Below are 20,759 nucleotides of genomic sequence, written 5' to 3' on the forward strand. Positions count from 1 at the left end.
TGGAAAAGCTCTTGCATCCTGGTTTTAAAAGACTGGGAGGTGTTGAGAGGAAAGTGGTAGCAGTTCTGACTTTGTACTATGTGCATTGCTCATCCATAGGTTTTTATTTTTATGTATAGATTTGTATCAATGTTTTGAAATCAATGAAGACAATAAAACGATTGTATCATCAATGCAGTTAGGAGTGAGAGAGACAATAACAAAGAATCGTTTTTAACAGGAAGTGTTTTAGGGATCTTTGAAAATGCTGCTTATTATGAATCTGATCCTGTGAGGGGCTTAACCCTTTTAGCTCCCAATGATTCTAATGGGAGTGGGGCTCAGCATCCTGTACAAAGCATGCTCAGCATCTGGCAGGATTGGACCCTATGTGATCAACAGTCAATATTGTAGTATTATCACAATACAGTGAAAAGGGATTTTCTCATGATAATGCTGTTATACAAGGCCATTTGTTGCCTGTACTCTTTTCCCCGGAATTCTGTCATAAGTAAATCAATTTGCAACACACAATAGTGTGCAATTTCCTTGGTTTCCCATAAGGTTTAGCTTCCTATAATTAAGTTTGGACCGTATGCCTTCAACACATGGATTTAAGAATCCTGATTCTTCATCCATGCCATAGCAGTTCATCTGAAAAAAACACGTGTGTTTTTTCAAATGACCAAATTTTATTGCAAGTTGTTTCTGTACCTCTCACAAGTCAGAACTTCAGGGAAGCAGGTCACCTTCAGGAAGGCTCGGTCCTGAAATCTGTCATCACTAGTTGCAGAATGTATTGTTGTACATGAACTACAGTCCTCCTTGCCTCCATGACTCAGGGATCCAAGGCTGCTTGAAGTAGAAGTTTCCATTATCTGATTAGGCAGAACAGCCTGCTTTGGATTCTCATGCAAAGATGGATTGGATGATCCATCTGCCAGAGGCTAGGGATAAAGAAAATTGACATGGTTCATACCAAATAATATTACGACGATGAGCAGCTCGTGAATACTGGATACTTTCACAATTTTTTGCAACACTGTATACCACATAATGTCTATACAGAACTAGTTATGTTTTTGACTGGAAAATATGTTTTTTTATTAAATTATGAACATATTGCCTGTTTAAGGGCCAGATCCTGCAAGGTGCTGAATGTCTCTTGGCCAAAGTCAATGGAAAACTTCCAATTGACTACACTGGAAACTGGATCAGGCCCATGTGAAGTGCTGAAGATTTTGGTGCCAGCTGAGGACAGCTGGCATCACGTAGGATAAGGCCTGGATCGATTTGCTATAAACAAAAACCCACTGTAAGGTAAGAGGCTTAACAGTAAATTTCTTCCAGTGTTTCCTACTCTACAATTTACATAGTCACAGAATGATTGTCACTACTTTTCACAAAAAGTCTAAACTCTTACCCTAAATTTTTGATTGATTGGATAGACGACTTTTGCTTTGAGTGCAAATGCTGTGACGTTACTGTTCAAAGAAGACTCATTTCCCTGTATGGAAACAACAGAAAAGTACTGTAAGCTTAGGTAAGAACAGCAGCTCTGATCAGATCTTTAGCAGAAGTTCCATGCAGCCCTTTTGGTTGGATAGCTTAGGAATTTTATTGATCACAGATTGACTTTGGACTTACTCTGACATGAACTATCTTCTCATCGTCCAGGTCAGAGCATGAAGGCCAAAGAAGAAGAGAACCTTCTATGGTTTTGTAATTGTTTTGGAAGTTTTGTTATCACAGATCCATATCCAAAAAGAACTTTGCTCCAGCAAGTGATTTTAGACCATAGTTGGTTTTCACAGCTCATTTTTCTTCTCTTTCCCCCCCACAATGAAAGAGAACTCTGGTTTTCCTATGAGATTTTGAAATTACTTTAATATACATGGCTAATGGAGACGCTTGAGCATAGGCTGCCATGGTCTGACTAGGAATTTTGATTTTAAATTTAAATACAGAAACAATAGATTAAATAAAACTAAATTAAGTAAATTTTCAAGAATGACTTAAAATATAAATACTGGAGAACCCTTAACTATGCCCCTGAGAAAAGACAGAGGCTTTTTAGAGATAATATATTCTGTTCAGCCTGTCAGCTGCAAATTAGAGCCAGTCAGACTTCCTGTTCATTCTTTTTAGTTCATTCTTCTTCATGCATAGCTGCAGTGTGGTGATCACCTTTGGGTTACACAAAGAACACTGAGAATGTGGGCTACATACAATAACTGAGACTGTTTAAAACAAAATTTTAGGAGGTTTTTTAACTCCTGTATTCCTTGTATTATTAATGGAACAATCTGATTTACTGAAATGTATGCAGTTACTAGTTCAAGGATTTTTATAAGAAATGGCAAGGCACTAAGAGAGCCCAAAAATAAACACTGAAATGAGCAGAGAAAATCACAATGGGTCATGCACTGGTGGCTGCACATAATGTCTGTTTCACTTCCAAACATTTTTTATTTTTTGTTTCAGTGACAAGTGCAAGACATAGAGGGCCAGATAGCTAGACAACCATACCCCTGCTCATACTGAGTAGTCCCACTTATTTATATGCATGGTGTAGGATACTACTGCAATGGATAAGTACTAACCTAACCAAGCACATTTTTCATCTATGCTAGTTAATGAATTGGTGGCTTAGCCTTTGCACAACTTTTGTCAGCAGTAATTGGGACAAATTGGCTTTTTTGAAAAAAACTGGTTTGGCAGAGAGGAGGGGAGACACCCTTCATATAACAAGGTTATACACTTAAGGGCTTGTCTACACTGGCAATTTACAGCGCTGCAACTTTATTGCTCAGGGGTGTGAAAAAAACACCCTCCTGAGCACTACAAGTCTCAGCGCTGTAATGTGCCAGTGCTGACAGTGCACCGGCGCTGGGAGCTGCGCTTCCAGCACTGGAAGCTGTGCTCCTGATGGCGTGATTTTTTTTAGAGCGCTGGGAGAGCTCTCTCCCAGCACCATGACTACACAAAGCATTGTCAGTGTAGACTAGCCCTAAATGTGTTATAGAAGTGCTCTCACATTTGCAACATGAGTGTACTATAGAAAATTACTGTAGTTAAGGGCCTGATTCTGCCCTTCAATGGGACTACTACTACACATGAAGCTATGTACATGCCAAAGTATTTGCAGGAGACTGGGGCACATGACTTACGAGGAGAGGCTGAGGGAACTGGGGTTATTTAGTCTGCAGAAGAGAAGAGTGAAGGAGGATTTGATAGCAGCTTTCAACTACCTGCAGTGGCGTTCCAAAGAGGATGAAGCTAGGTTGTTCTCAGTGGTGGCAGATGACAGAACAAGAAGCAACGACCTCAAGTTGCAGCAGGGGAGGTCTAGGTTGGATATTAGGAAAAACTATTTCACTAGGAAGGTGGTGAAGTACTGGAATGGGTTACCTAGGGAGGTGGTGGAATCTCCATCTTTAGAGGTTTTTAAGGCCCAGCTTGATAAAGTCCTGGCTGGGATGATTTAGTTGGTGCTGGTCCTGCTTTGAGCAGGGGATTGGGCCAGATGATCTTCTGAGGTCTCTTCCAACTCTACTATTCTGTGACTTTCCCTCAAAGGAAAAACTAATCACTGATATGAATATAAAATATTTTCTGTTCACGACTAGTCCAAGAAGACTTGGCCATTCGGCCATAAATTTCTCATCTATCTTGGACACATCTGAAATGAGAATTCATTTCCCATCAGAACTTTACAGTACATTTGAAGTGTTTATAACAAGTACTGGCTACAGTTAAAATGCTTTTATTGCCTTCCATTTGCAAGCTAAGGACTGGGCCGGCTAGACAGAACTGACATGCTGTGGGTGAGCATAACTTATTTTTTATAGGCAAAATGAGGAGCACAGTTTAACTACACATTTTTAAAACAGTTGCATTTCTAACTCCCTTTACTGTGTGGATAGCAGCCAACTCAGTTTTAAATGAAAGCCAGTGAACTGAGATCATCAAAGTAAGATTGATTCCTTTACACATTTTGTGGGTTTTGCAATAGTGGACCAACTCCTGACTACTGTATCATGGAGTAAGAGGTACATAAGCCCCTGGTACCACTAGGGGGGTGCTCCAGACCAGTCTGACAATCCTAAAGACAGTCATATCTGCATGTTAGTTGCAACTGGGTTCCATGGAGCTGCGGAAGGGGATGTAAAATTAGCTTCTTTTCCATCTACCAGTCACCTGCAGACCCTGGCCTGCGTATCTCCCATGATCATGGAGCTGCAGTAATCCCTTGAGAGCATCCTGTGAGTGGGGAAAACGTGGGCCCTAGCAGAAGGCGAGGCTCAATCAGAGCTCTTCCAAAAAAACCTCAATCCTTTTGAATTTTTGGTTGTGAGTTGTTGAATTTCTGCTCTCCCTGTTCTCAACTGTCTTTGGAGGGGGTTCCTTGCTCCCTGATAGTCCTCTAGTCCCAGCTACCAGCTCTGGTCTTTCAACAGGATTGTTCATTTGACCCCTCACTGTGTCTTCAGCTGCCCCTGGAGAGACTGCTGCCCATGTATGGAAGTCTGAGGAGGGTAGCTGGAGGCTAGAAGCCATAGCTAAATTTGTGGAGGTGTCTGGGTGGAGATGTGGGGGGGGAGCTAAGGCAAATTGGATTTGCTGAATGGGTTGGGGTAAAATGAGGCAAGCTGAGCATGTGTGTAGTTTGCCTTAACTACCCTCATATTCCACACACATACCCCCACAAGCTTAGCTGTCTAAGCTTCCAAACACTCCCCAGATACTCTTCAGAGGCCAAATTTTGTTTAGCTCAATGTCTTATCCCCACCACTGCTTGGGAGGGAGTGTATTGACCAATATAACCATTGACTGCATCTTAAAAATTTGCAAATGTGTAAAGCTAATGAACTGATTTGCATAAAATGTCACATATGGAGCAACATAAAACTTGGCAGCTATGCACACGCATCTAATATTTTACTTTGGGCCAGAGATTCAGGTTTTTGGGGGATTTCTCAGACACCTAAGACCATGTCCAAAATCACTGGCCTTTGCCACAGCCTGAAATAGTGCTCCTCCGGCACAGGGCCTGGGCAAATCTTTCCCAGGGAGTATCAGGGTTAGGTTTTGGTCCACAGATATTAGAGGTCTGACTAGATTGCAAAGGCTATTGCATTTCAGAAGCTAGAAGAGACACTTTTCCAGAAATTTGATGTAACAGAAGAGAAATTTAGTTGTGTTTTTCACATGTTGCATTACAAGGCATTATACTCTTCCATTGAATGTAAATATAAGCTGGATGCATCCCAGAAACAACTCTTTCATAAGAGCCAAAGAGAGAATCTCATCAGTATAGTTTTCTTTTAAAGGGTTACGAAGTAAACACACAGTAGCATGATAAAAGTTGACCTACCCTTTAATATTCAAAGCCCATCACTTAAAAAATGAATGAGCAATCCTGCATGCACAGAAACAGGTCAGCTAAGATACATGAGGTGGATGAGGCTTTTTTCAAACAACTAACAAAATCATCCAAAGCCCAAGATTTGGTAGTGATGGGGGACTTCAACTATCCAGATATATGTTGGGAAAATAACACCGCGGGGCACAGACTATCCAGTAAGTTCCTGGACTGCATTGCAGACAACTTTTTATTTCAGAAAGTTGAAAAAGCTACTAGGGGGGAAGCTGTTCTAGACTTGATTTTAACCAATAGGGAGGAACTTGTTGAGAATTTAAAAGTAGAAGGAAGCTTGGGTGAAAGTGATCATGAAATCATAGAATTTGCAATTCTAAGGAAAGGTAGAGGGGAGTACAGCAGAATAGAGACAATGGATTTCAGGAAGGCGGATTTTGGTAAGCTCAGAGAGCTGATAGGCAAGGTCCCATGGGAATTAAGACTGAGGGGAAAAACAACTGAGGAAAGTTGGCAGTTTTTCAAAGGGATGCTATTAAGGGCCCAAAAGCAAGTTATTCCGATGGTTAGGAAAGATAGAAAATGTGGCAAAAGACCACCTTGGCTTACCCTTGAGATCTTGCATGACCTACAAAATAAAAAGGCGTCATATAAAAAATGGAAACTAGGTCAGATCACGAAGGATGAATATAGGCAAATAACACAGGAATGCAGAGGCAAGATTAGAAAAGCAAAGGCACAAAATGAACTCAAACTAGCTATGGGAATAAAGGGAAACAAGAAGACTTTTTATCAATACATTAGAAGCAAGAGGAAGACTAAGGACAGGGTAGGCCCACTGCTCAATGAGGAGGGGGTAACAGTAACGGGAGACTTGGAAATGGCAGAGATGCTTAATGACTTCTTTGTTTCGGTTTTCACTGAGAAGTCTGAAGGAATGTCTAGTATAGTGAATGCTTACAGGAAGAGGGTAGGTTTAGAAGAGAAAATAAGGAAAGAGCAAGTAAAAAATCACTTAGAAAAGTTAGATGCCTGCAAGTCACCAGGGCCTGATGGAATGCATCCTAGAATACTCAAGGAGTTAATAGAAGAGGTATCTGAGCCTCTAGCTATTATCTTTGGGAAATCATGGGAGACGGGGGAGATTCCAGAAGACTGGAAGGGGGCAAATATAGTGCCCATCTATAAAAAGGGAAATAAAAACAACCCGGGAAACTACAGACCAGTTAGTTTAACTTCTGTGCCAGGGAAGATAATGGAGCAGGTAATCAAAGAAATCATCTGCAAACACTTGGAAGGTGGTAAGGTGATAGGGAATAGCCAGCATGGATTTGTAAAGAACAAATCATGTCAAACTAATCTGATAGCGTTCTTTGATAGGATAACGAGCCTTGTGGATAAGGGAGAAGCGGTGGATGTGATATACCTAGACTTTAGTAAGGCATTTGATACAGTTTCGCATGATATTCTTATAGATAAGCTAGGAAAGTACAATTTAGATGGGGCTACTATAAGGTGGGTGCATAACTGGCTGGATAACCGTACTCAGAGAGTAGTTGTTAATGGCTCCCAATCCTGCTGGAAAGGTATAACAAGTGGGGTTCCGCAGGGGTCTGTTTTGGGACCGGTTCTGTTCAATATCTTCATCAACGATTTAGATGTTGGCATAGAAAGTACGCTTATTAAGTTTGCGGACGATACCAAACTGGGAGGGATTGCAACTGCTCTGGAGGACAGGGTCAAAATTCAAAACAATCTGGACAAATTGGAGAAATGGTCTGAGGTAAACAGGATGAAGTTCAATAAAGATAAATGCAAAGTGCTCCACTTAGGAAGGAACAATCAGTTTCACACATACAGAATGGGAAGAGACTGTCTAGGAAGGAGTATGGCAGAAAGAGATCTAGGGGTCATAGTGGACCACAAGCTTAATATGAGTCAACAGTGTGATACTGTTGCAAAAAAAAGCAAACATGATTCTGGGATGCATTAACAGGTGTGTTGTAAACAAGACACGAGAAGTCATTCTTCCGCTTTACTCTGCGCTGGTTAGGCCTCAACTGGAGTATTGTGTCCAGTTCTGGGCACCGCATTTCAAGAAAGATGTGGAGAAATTGGAGAGGGTCCAGAGAAGAGCAACGAGAATGATTAAAGGTCTTGAGAACATGACCTATGAAGGAAGGCTGAAGGAATTGGGTTTGTTTAGTTTGGAAAAGAGAAGACTGAGAGGGGACATGATAGCAGTTTTCAGGTATCTAAAAGGGTGTCATCAGGAGGAGGGAGAAAACTTGTTCACCTTAGCCTCCAATGATAGAACAAGAAGCAATAAACTGCAGCAAGGTAGATTTAGGCTGGACATTAGGAAAAAGTTCCTAACTGTCAGGGTAGTCAAACACTGGAATAGATTGCCTAGGGAAGTTGTGGAATCTCCATCGCTGGAGATATTTAAGAGTAGGTTAGATAAATGTCTATCGGGGATGGTCTAGACAGTATTTGGTCCTGCCATGAGGGCAGGGGACTGGAGTCGATGACCTCTCAAGGTCCCTTCCAGTCCTAGAGTCTATGAGTCTATGAGCCAATAGGATTCCAGTAGAGCAGGACTGAACCCTAAGAATCCAAGTCCCGGTATCTAAACAAACTGAGTGGAACTTTAACATAGCGGTTTTGTGATCCATTTTACCCATAGGCTGGATATTTTTGCCCTAGTCCAGCAGTTCTTACTCAAGAAAGAGTCATAGTGAGTTCAATGGCGTCTTGCCTGAGTAAGGACAAGAACAGTGGTTCTCAACCTTTCCAGACTACTGTACCACTTTTAGGTGGCTGATTTGTCTTGCGTACCCGAAGTTTCACCTCACTTAAAAACTACTTTGTAGCTGGGTGGCTACCCTGCTCCTGCCCTGAAGGGCTTAAAACACCCTGGGGGGGGGGGGGGGGCTGTGGTAGGGAAAGCAGCTAATAGGCTGATTGGGGAGGCAGTCTTAGCTGTGGCCATGCCCCAATCAGGCCTCAGCTGGCCTTATTTAAGAGGCTGGGAGCCAGGAGCTCAGCAGTCTTTCTCTAGCTGTAGAGGGAGATGGACCTGGCTGCAGGGATCTGAGCAGAGTACCTGAGTGGAGCAGGGCTGGGGAAAGGCAGAGGAGCTGGGGAGTTGCAGCCTGGAAAGCCCCAGGCTGCAGCCTAGCAGAAGGCCAACGGGTACTGGGGGTTGCAGAGGGCAGTCATGGGGTAGGCAAAGGCAGCAGGTCCAGACCTTGCCGGTGATGAGTTGGCTGATACTGCAGTCTGCCCCAGGGTGCAGGGGTTAGATGATGACTGGCAGTAGCCTTATATTGAGGCAAGGTAGGGATAGTGGGTGGGGGTTCCTTGGGGAGGGGAGACCCTGAGACTGAGGGGTATACTGCCAGGGGGCAGCATCCCAGATAAAGGGGCACTGGGTCCTGGAAAGGACACAGCGGCCAGTGGCAGTGGAACACAGGCCTGCAGAGGGTGCTTTGGAGGCTGGAAGAGCTAATTCCCTGGACGACCAGCAGGAGGTGCTGCAGGGATGAGTCTGTGCACCTACATACTTGCTTACAAAATCAGACACAAAAATACAAGTGTCACAGCACACTGTTACTGAAAAATTGCTTCCTTTCTCATTATTACCATATTGTAAAATAAATCAATTGGCATATAAATATTGTACTTACATTTTAGTGTATAGTACATAGAGTAGTATAAACAAGTCATTGTCTACATGAAATTTTAGTTTGTACTGACTTTGTTAGTGCTTTTTATGTAGCCTGTTGCAAAACAAGGCAAATATCTAGATGAGTTGATGTACCCCGTGGAAGACCTCTGCATATCCCTGATTAAAGCCTTGATGCTCTAGTCCAGTGGTTCTCAATCTTTTAAAGTAAACTTCCCTAGTTTAGTGGATTTGTGTAATTAGATTACATGCTCCTCTTCAGCTGTGAATTCTAATACACTAAAGTCAGATGAAAATGCTTTAGGGAAATACCCAAATTTGCAAGGTGCTGGCAAGGTAGTTGTGGGAAGAAGTGGGAGTATTAGCTACTGCCCTCAAATTCGTAATATGATGGTAGAGTGGGAAATAATTCCAATTGATTTGAATGGGAATTTTGCCTGAGTAAAGACTGTGAAATTGGGTCAGGTAAATGTAAGTGAAATCATATTTCTAGGTATCAACAGATCCTAGATTCAGGGCCCTTATTTCTTTGTTCACTGAGTCTCTGATTTACTGCATTCAGTTTCCAATTTCTTTATTACAGCATTTGTATGGGAATCATCATAACTCTTGAAGGGCCAGATCCCAAGCCTGGTGAAATCAACAGCATTTGGATCAGCTGCTAAGTAAGCAGGCTAAAATATCAGACAAAATAGACATCTACGAAAGGAATAAACTCTTACTTCCAGCACCATTTCCTCCTCTGACAGTTGAGTTTCAGTTTTCTTCTTTCTGGGTAAGGGTACATTTTCATCAAGATGTCCATGTACATCCGAGTGAAAGCTTTCCAGAAGCCTTTGAGAATCATCTTTCTGAAATCCCAAAGCAGGACACACACACACAAAAAATGCAACTCAAACCACTTGGATTCATCTGACATCTTAGATAACCCTGTTTTATTCATAGTAATATCCAGTTCAAATTACAAAGTAGGTACAAAATGATTATTTTAGACTAATGATTTCAGTTTTCTGAAAATGAGTAATAAGTTTGTAGATTGAGGAAACATTTTTAGTATCTTCTAGTTTCTTTCTGCATTTGCTTTACTCTTCTCCTCCAAAGCTGGAGACTTGCCCCAGGGAAAGGTGAAAGACTCTGGCTGTTGCACATTCAGTGCTAAGAAGCCTTCTTCCCACCCCCACCCCACAGCAGCAAATGTAGTACTGAGGATCGACAGTTTGAACTACTCATGTGATGAAGATACACAGATGCACACAGTGTTTTAGACCAAAGAAATGGACTAGGAAAAATTTGTGAGAATATACCATGCACCAGGTATAGGATGCGTGAGAAAAGCTACAGATTCAAAACCATCAGTGCTTAGGAAACTCCAATCAGTACAGAATGCTGTAGTGTGTTGTCTCAGTAGCACAGGTTACTGCATACACCTCAAATCTGTCCAGCACTCTCCAGACTAGCTTCTCATAGACCAGTGGTTCTCAAACTTTTGCACTGGTGACTCCTTTCACACAGCAAGCCTCTGAGTGTGACCCCCCCCTTATAAATTAAAAACACTTCTTTGTATATTTAACACCATTATCAATTCTGGAGGCAAAGCAGGGTGTGGGGTGGAGGCTGACAGCTCACGACCCCCCCATGTAATAACCTTGAAACCCCCTGACGGGTCCTGACCCCCAGTTTGAGAACCCCTGTCATAGACTATGCATCTGACGAAGTGGGTATTCACCCACGAAAGCTCACGCTCCAAAACGTCTGTTAGTCTATAAGGTGCCACAGGATTCTTTGCTGCTTTTACAGATCTAGACTAACACGGCTATCCCTCTGATACTTGTCATAGACTACTAAGTCAAGTTCCAGGTCTTGGTCTGTATCTTGAAGGCACTCCATGACCTGGGTCTAAGATATGTGAAAGATCACCTAAAGCTCTTGGATGAGGACCATTGTTCCACGCTGTTCCTCAGTGAAATGTTCTCAAATAAGGGTAAATCTCATTGATGCAGCTGACAGAACTTTCTGAAGGTGGGAGAGGGGAAACCTGAGACAATGGAAAGAGCTCCCCTAGGTACTAAGGACAATCACCAGCTTCCACTCCAAGTGCAAAGTGCATTTCTTTGACCTGCCTTCTCTTACAATCATATAGCAACACGTATATTAAACAAAATCCCCACCAAAACTCTCCACTGCACGCACTTTCTCCCTGCAGAGAAAATAAGAGAACAAACCACACTTGACATATGGCTTAATGAACTACTGGAAGGCACTCAGATACTACGGTGGTGAGCATGGTATAAGAACCTATATAGAATATATTAATATGGTTACTCAGTTTAGGCAAACATGATGGCTCAAAGGCTCCTACCTCATGTCTCCATTTTACTAGCTGTTTGTTGAGCTGTTAAAAAGATATTGCCTGCGCCACTTTCCACCTCTCAGTCCAGTCTTGTTATAGAAACTTAAACTCTCCTTTAGTAGTTGAATGGTCGCACAATACAGAATGTAATTAGTTCTTTTAGTACCTTTCCATATTATTCATTCCCTCCAGCCCCTACTCATCACAATTTTTTTTATTGTTTTCCACTGACTTCCCTCCCATCATCTCTGACACTGAGGTGTCCAGAACTGTACATCATATTCTATGTGAGATAGATGAAAGCTTTTTTAAAAAAACTTTCTAGTATGGTGACAAGATGTTCATGCACATGTAGCTCAAAAGAGGCATTTGCTTTTCTTGTCTCATATTTCCTTGCAAGTTCACATCCAGTTTGCTGCCCACTTTCAGCCACAGTATTTCTCATCAATAGTATTTCACAAGCATTTTCTTTCACACTGAACACCTATAACTTGGATTACTTATCCCCAGTAAATAAACTTGTATTTTTTCCAAGTTGAATCTATTTCCTTACCACTTTTATCACCCCATTAGCTCCCTCCTTTCCATTGCTTTTCGTCCTCCCAATGTATTACCGGTATGAATGTAGTTAAGGTGCCATTTACCTCTTCTTATAGATCATTAATAAAGATGTTGAATAAAATAAGGTCTAACAACAATCCCAGTAGTACGTCATCAAAGTAATCTACCAGAATCTCACGACTGGACAAGATCTATCTCAACAAGAAAGTTTGCTGGTACAGGGTAAAACTGACTGGAGAGTATTACAGAAGAACAGAACACTTCTGGAAGGCACTGGCAACAATGACTTCTTTTTAAATACTCATACCTTATGACCATAGTATCAAAGTGACCGCAAAAGGATAACATCTGCACTTAGCTATACTGAGCCAACCATGACAGCAATATAAAAATACCATCTATTTTGGAAAGAAAAATGAGCTATTGAATCAGAGAAGCTTCCACCTCCATAGGATGCATTGATCTAGTACCTGAAGTGCATTCATTACCAGGCAAAAGCATGGTTTCAAGCAGAGTTTCAAATCTTCCTCTTGAAAGCAGATGGCTACACAAGTATTCTTCTCTCTCACCAGGCCTAATTATGATCAGTCTTTGTTTTTTGTGTGTGTGTGTGTGTGTGTGTGTGTGTGTGTGTGTGTGTGTGTGTGTGTGTGTGTGTGTGTGTGTGTGTGTGTGTGTGTATAGCGGGTTAGCTATAGTTGTAAAAAGGAGGCGTGGCTAAAGAAAAGCAAACCACCCACTGAATGCAGAGAGAACACTCTGCATGGCACTGGATCCTCCAGCTGTGTCCATGCCAACCACTGTTACATTAAATTAATTCAATATTATATAGATCTAAGTCTGATGCAGAGCAAGAACAAACCAAAAGAAATCAATAATGCTGTTCCTAGAAAATAACCTGGTGTAGTATAAATAATTCTATGGATGTATGCAGTGTAAATAATGCTGGAGTCTCAAGAAACATTATGATAAAAAGCAAAGAACAACCAGGGTTAGTTGGACTAAAATCTGACAATTGCATGTTAAACAACAGAGACAGCATGTGCTTTGGAAAACACTAAATAGCAGTTTCACCCCAAGCAAGCTGTAAAATGTATACAACATGCCTCATTATTTTTCTACCTCATATTTCTAAAACACTATGGGATCTAGGTACATAGTCTCAGTTTAAAAGGGACAGTTCTCTCCATTCTTCCATTCATTTTGCTGCTTTGTAAATGGAATTGTTCTTATTTGTTTCTGGGAGAAGACATTGATGGCTATTCTGTGGTCAATGTTATTTCAGGAAGACTTCTGCAAACCAGGTAAGTCTTCCGTTGTGCCCTAAAGTGACAAGACGGAGACCATGTCTGTACAAGAAAAGTTGAAGCGGATTAGCTAAATTGATTTTAAATTAATCTAATTAAACAGGTCTCTCTAGTGTGTATGGCATCTGAAGAGCAAAAATTAAACTGGTGCAAAGCCCCTAACATAGATCTACTTAAATGAATTTAATCCTTGCTTAAATCCTAGCTTGTGTCCTTACATTACCAAATGAAGCTAAATTGATTTAAGCAAGGGTTAAATCAGTTTAAATGCAGGCATCTATATTAGAAGTTGGATAGTTGAGAGTCTGCAGCTGAGAATGTTAGGCTACCAAGAGTTTCACTTGAGACTCTGTCAGCCTTATCACTCCTGTTGATCACAGCTGCTGAGGTGGGTGACTGAGACAGACACACTTGAATACAGACTAGCTCCAGTCGGTTGAGGGCTTCATCTGCTGGAAAGAGGCTCTTGATGAAGATCAACTATTGAATAGGGAGCCAGCAGAAAATGTAGAAAACTGGAGTGATGTCCTCGTGTCTGTCTAAATATTCCAGTAAGCAGACTGCTATCAGGCCATCTGAAACATTCATATGACCTTCAGCTTGAGTCATTCCCCTTTCCCTCCAATTCCGTCTAGATTAGTGGTTCTCACAGCCGGTCCACCGCTTGTTCAGGGAAAGCCCCTGGTGGGCTGGTGCTGGTTTGTTTACCTGCTGCTTCTGCAGGTTTGGCTGACTGCGGATCCTACTGGCTGCAGTTCGCCGTTCCAGACCAATGGGGGCTGCGGGAAGCGGCATGGGCCGAGGAATGTGCTGGCCGCCCTTCCTGCAGCCCCCACTGGCCTGGAGTGGTGAACCGTGGCCAATGGGAGCTGTGATCGGCCAAACCTGTGGACCAGCCTGGCCCACCAGGGGTTTTCCATGAACAAGACCGGCTTTGAGAACCACTGGTCTAGATACTTTTACAGCCCTCATCTCTGTAGTACCTGAACATCCTAAAGTACATTGTAATAGAGAATACCCTGATGCAGTCTAGTGGAAAGGTGGTGCATATGTGGATCAGAATGGGTAGTTTGCAGTAGCTAAGAAAGGGTACATTTTCCAATTGAGTTGAAATTAGAAAATGGCACTTCTGGGACACAGTTGCTTTTTGGTATCTAGGAGCAAGCAAAAAGTCTCAAAAGTCACTTTCTTGACAAGTAGAGTAAATAAGTCTTCAATGGGTGATGGAGTCAGACCTGCAGGTCCTTTTAATTACAATCCAATTCCTCCTACCTCTGTTTTACAGACTGAGTTTGAGATAGCAGCTTTTCATCTAAGTGCTTATCTTATCTCATAAGTAATGTTGCTGACCCATATATGTGGTGGCCCAAAAGGTATCATGTTGTTCAAAGGAGATGAATTTGTATAAGTAAAGACTCCAATCTGATAGCATGATAATGTTCTAATTCAGGAACTCAGTGCCAAAACCCAGCTTGACCTAGCTGAATTCAGTTGCTCACAGTGGTATTTGTAGTATTGTTGCTCCATGATACGTGGGGATTGGCATTATTGTGGTGGACCAGAAGAAGTTGCATATGTATTAAATATAGATGGTAAAACTGAGGAGTGGGCTCTGTCCCTGGGCTCACCACTCCTCCGTCATTGCTGGCCTCCACTGCCTCCTCCCTGGCCCTGGGCTTTGGATGTGTAGCAGCAGGTTCCATCCCCAGCCATGTGGCCCAGGCTCCAGCCATGGGATCCCAGATCTGGCTGTGAGGCTTCAGGCTCTGGCCCCAGGCTCATACCCCCCAATCACTCCTGGCCCCGGCTACGTCCTCTGGCTCTGAGCTTCAGCTGTGCAGTGGCAGGATCTGGCCATGGGGCTTTGGGCTCCGATCCAGGCTCACCACCCTCTGCCTGTTGCCCCGGCTCCCACTGACTCCTCCACCCTGGGCTCCGGCTGTGGGAACCAGGATTCGGCCATAGGGCTTTGGGCACTGGCCCTGGGCTTGCCCCCGCATCATTCCTGGCCATCGCTGTGCCCTCTGGCCCTGAGCTTCAGATGTGTGGCAACAGGCTCTTCTCCAGCCACAGGGTTTCAGGCTACAGCTTGGCCCCTAGGCTCACTTCAACCCCCCTCCCATCATTGCTGGCCCCGGCTGACTCCTCCGGCCCCCCTTCCATCATCCTTGCCCTCCCCCATACTGCCTTGTCCCCACCTATCTCCCAATCCAGGGCTTAAATTGTCCCCCAGCTTGCTGGGACTGAGTAAAACTGCTGTAAAAAGTGATATTTGTATGTTTGCTAATATCACTTTTCATTGTCTTCCAGCTAGCTAGCAAGCCTGCTTCTGTGAAAAACTATATTAACAAACATACAAATATCACTTTTCATAATAGCAGATTTACTAGCCATCAAGTCTTTACATAAATAAATAAAAACAAAAAACAAAGAAACAACAAAGAACATGCAAAGCACCTTATTTTTGTTTCTATTTTGTTTAGGTCCAGTAAAGAACACAGACAACTGTACATTATATTTACTATTGAGCTTCAAAAATAAACCCAAATCCTGTATAAGTAAATTACAATTATCTGGACATGTATATATGCATATTTCTTTCTTTTTCCTAATGTTAATTAAGTATTTTAGGAAAAATTGTCACAGTGGCCATCAGCAAGAGATCGTGGCCCCAATCTGAGGCAGTGGTGGGCAACCTGTGGCTGGCAGACCATTTCTTTACATTTGCACAGCTGCCCACAGCTCCCAGTGGCCACCATTCGCTGGGCCCGGCGTCGCTTCCTGCAGCTCCCATTGGCCAGGAACAGCGAATAGTGGCCACTGGGAACTGAGTGGCTGTGCAAATGTAAACAAATGGTCTGTTGGCCTGTGAGCTGCAGGTTGCACTCCACTGCTCTGAGGCCACCAAAATTTTTGCTGTGAGAACCCTTTGCCTAGATCAGATCAGAGTTTTTGCCACTTTCTTGTACCAGGATGTGTCAGTGTTTAAAGTGTGGTAGAAGAGTACACTTATTCTCAATTTTGGCAGTGTAATTTCTGGGTCAGTGGACAAAACTCAGCTGAATCCAAGTTTTGTGGCATTGTTGCTCTGGGGCATGTCAGAGTGAGCCTGGAGTTTTAAGATGCAGCAAGCAGGCTAAGTGTGCTTTCTATATAGCTAGTGGAATTTGGACAATTGGGGCCAACAACTGGTTGGATCCAGGAGGAACCAAGTTTTGGGGTGTTGCTGCATTACAAAATGCATTGATGACCTCCCAGAAAACACCATCCTAGCCACCATGGATGTAGAGGTGAATGAACCAGTGGAAAGTGGTGTAGAGGCTCTCTACACAAACATCCCACACACAGATGGAATACAAGCTGTCAGGAACACCATCCCTGATGATGCCACAGCACAACTGGCTGCTGAGCTCTGTGCCTTTATACTTACACACAACTATTTCAAATTTGATGACAAAATATATATCTCCAGATCAGTGGCACTGCTATGGGCACCCGCATGGCCCCACAATATGCCAATATCTTCATGGCCGACCTGGAACAACGCTTCCTCAGCTCTCGTCCACTCACACCCCTTCTCTATCTACGCTACATTGATGACATCTTCATCATCTGGACCCATGGGAAGGAGACTCTGGAAAAATTCCACCATGATTTCAACAGCTTCCACCCCACCATCAACCTCAGCCTGGACCAATCTACACGGGAGGTCCACTTTCTTGACACCACGGTGCAAATAAGTGATGGTCACATTAACACCACCCTATATCGAAAACCCACCGACCGCTATGCCTACCTTCATGCCTCCAGCTTCCATCCCGGGCACATCACACGATCCATTGTCTACAGCCAAGCACTGAGGTACAACCGCATCTGCTCTAACCCCTCAGACAGAGACCAACACCTACAAAATCTCCACCAAGCATTCTCAAAACTACAATACCCGCATGAGGAAATAAGGAAACAGATCAACAGAGCCAGACGTGTACCCAGAAGCCTCCTACTGCGAGACAAACCCAAGAGAGAAACCAACAGGACTCCACTGGCCATCACATACAGCCCCCAGCTAAAACCCCTCCAACGCATCATCAAGGATCTACAACCCATCCTGGACAATGATCCCACACTTTCACAGGCCTTGGGTGGCAGGCCAATCCTTGCCCACAGACAATCTGCCAACCTGAAACATATTCTCACCAGTAACTGCACACCACACCATAATAACTCTAGCTCTGGAACCAATCCATGCAACAAACCTCGATGCCAACTCTGCCCACATATCTACACCAGCGACACCATCACAGGACCTAACCATATCAGCCACACCATCACTGGTTCATTCACCTGCACATCCACCAATGTAATATACGCCATCATATGCCAGCAATGCCCCTCTGCTATGTACATCGGCCAAACTGGACAGTCTCTACGGAAAAGGATAAATGGACACAAATCAGACATTAGGAATGGCAATATACAAAAACCTGTAGGAGAGCACTTCAACCTCCCTGGCCACACTATAGCAGACCTTAAGGTGGCCATCCTGCAGCAAAAAAACTTCAGGACCAGACTTCAAAGAGAAACTGCTGAGCTTCAGTTCATCTGCAAATTTGACACCATCAGCTCAGGATTGAACAAAGACTGTGAATGGCTTGCCAATTACAGAACCAGTTTCTTCTCTCTTGGTTTTCACACCTCAACTGCTAGAACAGGGCCTCATCCTCCCTGATTGAACTGACCTCGTTATCTCTAGCTTGCTTGCTAGCACACATATATATACCTGCCCCTGGATATTTCCATTACATGCATCTGAGGAAGTGGGTATTCACCCATGAAAGCTCATGCTCCAAAACGTCTGTTAGTCTATAAGGTGCCACAGGATTCTTTGCTGCTTTTACAGATCCAGACTAACACGGCTACCCTCTGATACTTGATTAGAAATGTTCTTGAGCAGTAGGAGCACCTCCGTTTGTTCTCTACTTAAGTAAAGGAAATTGAGTAATGAGGGCCAAAAACTTGCTGCATCCAGCAGGGTCTGTGTCAGACCTGGGATTTTGAAGCATTATTATGGTTGGGTGCAGATTTTCTTGCACTGCCAGCTAGATCCAAAAGAATCCAGGTGTCCAATGAGGGGAGGCTGCAATGCTGCTGCTGCACTGTAGGAGAGCACTTCAACCTCCCTGGCCACACTATAGCAGACCTTAAGGTGGCCATTCTGCAGCAAAAAAACTTCAGGACCAGACTTCAAAGAGAAACTGCTGAGCTTCAGTTCATCTGCAAATTTGACACCATCAGCTCAGGATTGAACAAAGACTGTGAATGGCTTGCCAGTTACAGAACCAGTCTCTCCTCTCTTGGTTTTCACACCTCAACTGCTAGAACAGGGCCTCATCCTCCCTGATTGAACTGACCTTGTTATCTCTAGCTTGCTTGCTAGCACACATATATATACCTGCCCCTGGATATTTCCATTACATGCATCTGAGGAAGTGGGTATTCACCCACGAAAGCTCATGCTCCAAAACGTCTGTTAGTCTATAAGGTGCCACAGGATTCTTTGCTGCTTGCACTAGAATGTGTAATGCTCCAGATATTGATACAATCGGAGCATTTACATGTATTCTCTGTATACCCATTACAGTTTGGAGAGTTAGAGGCCCAAAGCAGTCTTGATTCAGGAGATGTCAGACCCGGTGTCTTGTGTTGCTGTTGTGCATCAGACACTGGTTTGGGGGTTTTAGAGCAGGAAGAGTGTCCAGACAGTTTGTTCTGCTCCAATTTGGGATGTGGAGGCCAAGGTTGGCAGGATCAGGTAGGACCCAGAGCATTTACCCAAACCCACTCAATCCGCACAAAGCCAACTGCAAAGATCCCATCCAGTAACCGTACCTTGTTTTGCAGAAGAGGCCCGATCACATAGAAACACAGCAGGAGCGCGGCGCCGACGCCCAAGGCGACCCCCAGCAGCACAGCGGGAGCCAGCAAGCCGGGAACCAGCTGCAAGGCTTCCACCCAGAACTGCAGCCCGATCTCCCCGCGGCAGGGCCCTGGCGGCGCCCCGCCAGCAGCAGAGGCCATGAACGAGCCCGCAGTGAGAACTCGAGGCGGGGGCACCAACTCCGCTTGGGACGAGGGAGGGGCCCCGGGCTAGGATCCAGAGCAGCTCCCGTGTGGGGAGCCCAGGACATCTCAGCCCTCTCCCTGCAGGCCGAGGTTCGCGGCTGGGGAGCGGGGAGCCCACCCAGGGCCTTGGGGGAAGGGGAATCTCCGCTGGGGAGCGGCCCCCAACCCCTCTCGGGCCGGGAGGAGAGCGAGCGCGGCTGGAGTCGAGCGCGGCAGATCTGTGGCTCGGCGCCTCGGCAGCTCGGCCTAGTTTGAGCCGGACCCCAGGCTGGAAAGAAACTTTCCCCAGGCCAGTAACTTGGCAGCGGCAGCCGCGCTCCACTGGGGGCTCCTGCGCCGGCTGCTCCCCCCGCGCCTGTCTCATGCGAGCAGCGGCTCCAGGGGGGCTCCGCGCCCCGCCGGGGGCTTTGCTGGCAGCCGGTTACTTCGTGCAAGTGCTGCTGCTGCTCGCGGCCCGGGCAGCGGACCCCCCTCGCCCCGGCCAGCATCCGCCCCGTTGCAAAGACATCGCTGGGCGCCGCCCGGTGCACGGAGACCCCCCTCCTCTCGGGGCCGGGCACGAGGTCTCGGTGCCCCTTGCCGCTGGCTTGCGGTTTCCTGCCCCCGAGGAGTCACCCCGCGGCCGGGCTCCCCGCTTCCCGAGCGGCGGACGGTGCAGCCAGACGGCAGCCCAGGTAAGAGGACGCTTGGCCAAGGCGTGGAAAGCCCTTGGGAGGGGCAAAGGGCTGCTGGTGAGCTGCCCTCCCAGAGCACCCTGTGGCCGAACCTCATCCCTCTACCTCGAGGTCGGGCAGAGGCGATGAGCCCCATTTTATCAGATGAGGAGGCTGAATTGTAGAGACATGAAAGGTCCAAATGTTCAAAAGCATCTGCTAACCTTGGGTGCCCGAGGTACTTCAGATCTGATTGTAATTTCAGAGATGCTGAGCACTCGACATTTCTAAAATGTTGCCCCTTGGTATTGAGGCACCATTTCAGATTTGGGGGCAGGGTAATGCTTAATTCCTCATGAAAGAGATGCGGAGGCTCAACCAATTTGGTACTGGGACTCAAGCAATTTTTAAATTTTCATAATTGATGCAGTAAGCCCAAAAGTGCCGGGGCTATGAAGTGCCGAGCCTAGAGGTGCCAGGCTCAGGTCTGGCAATCCATGGCACAAATTAAGCAGTAGTGGTGCGGGGGCAACTTTAACCATGATTCCAGAGACTGCTTAGGCACGTGAAAACTCTAAGGGTTTTTTGTTTTTGTTTTTGTTTTTTTTTACAGGTAATAACTTAAAAATTAGGTGACTTGAGCACAGTATCAAATTTTTGTACAAAGAAGAAAAAATATATACAGACAGCAATTAAAGCCATATGTTAAATTTATATG

General features: G+C 44.7%; 2 protein-coding genes across 4 annotated transcripts in view; one reads left to right on the top strand and one right to left on the bottom strand.

Moving 5' to 3' along the window:
- Nucleotides 1-19,368, bottom strand: part of EVC (EvC ciliary complex subunit 1) — a 101,451-nt gene extending 82,083 nt beyond the window's left edge. The window contains exons 1-4 of the mRNA XM_030563462.1: nucleotides 19,155-19,368; nucleotides 9,770-9,898; nucleotides 1,403-1,486; nucleotides 694-926 (exon numbers count right to left, since the gene is read on the bottom strand). Coding sequence (XP_030419322.1) covers nucleotides 694-926; nucleotides 1,403-1,486; nucleotides 9,770-9,898; nucleotides 19,155-19,343 — 635 coding nt within the window. The 5' untranslated portion in view covers nucleotides 19,344-19,368. The remainder of the gene's footprint in view (nucleotides 1-693; nucleotides 927-1,402; nucleotides 1,487-9,769; nucleotides 9,899-19,154) is intronic.
- Nucleotides 19,369-19,741: 373 nt separating this feature from the next.
- The window catches only part of EVC2 (EvC ciliary complex subunit 2), a 168,353-nt gene continuing 167,335 nt past the window's right edge, over nucleotides 19,742-20,759 (top strand). For all 3 annotated transcript variants that reach the window (XM_030563458.1, XM_030563460.1, XM_030563459.1), the window contains exon 1: nucleotides 19,742-20,062. In XM_030563458.1, coding sequence (XP_030419318.1) covers nucleotides 19,751-20,062 — 312 coding nt within the window. In that variant the 5' untranslated portion in view covers nucleotides 19,742-19,750. The remainder of the gene's footprint in view (nucleotides 20,063-20,759) is intronic.

This window comes from Gopherus evgoodei, chromosome 5 (assembly GCF_007399415.2).
Source record: "Gopherus evgoodei ecotype Sinaloan lineage chromosome 5, rGopEvg1_v1.p, whole genome shotgun sequence".
Lineage (NCBI taxonomy): Eukaryota > Metazoa > Chordata > Testudines > Testudinidae > Gopherus > Gopherus evgoodei.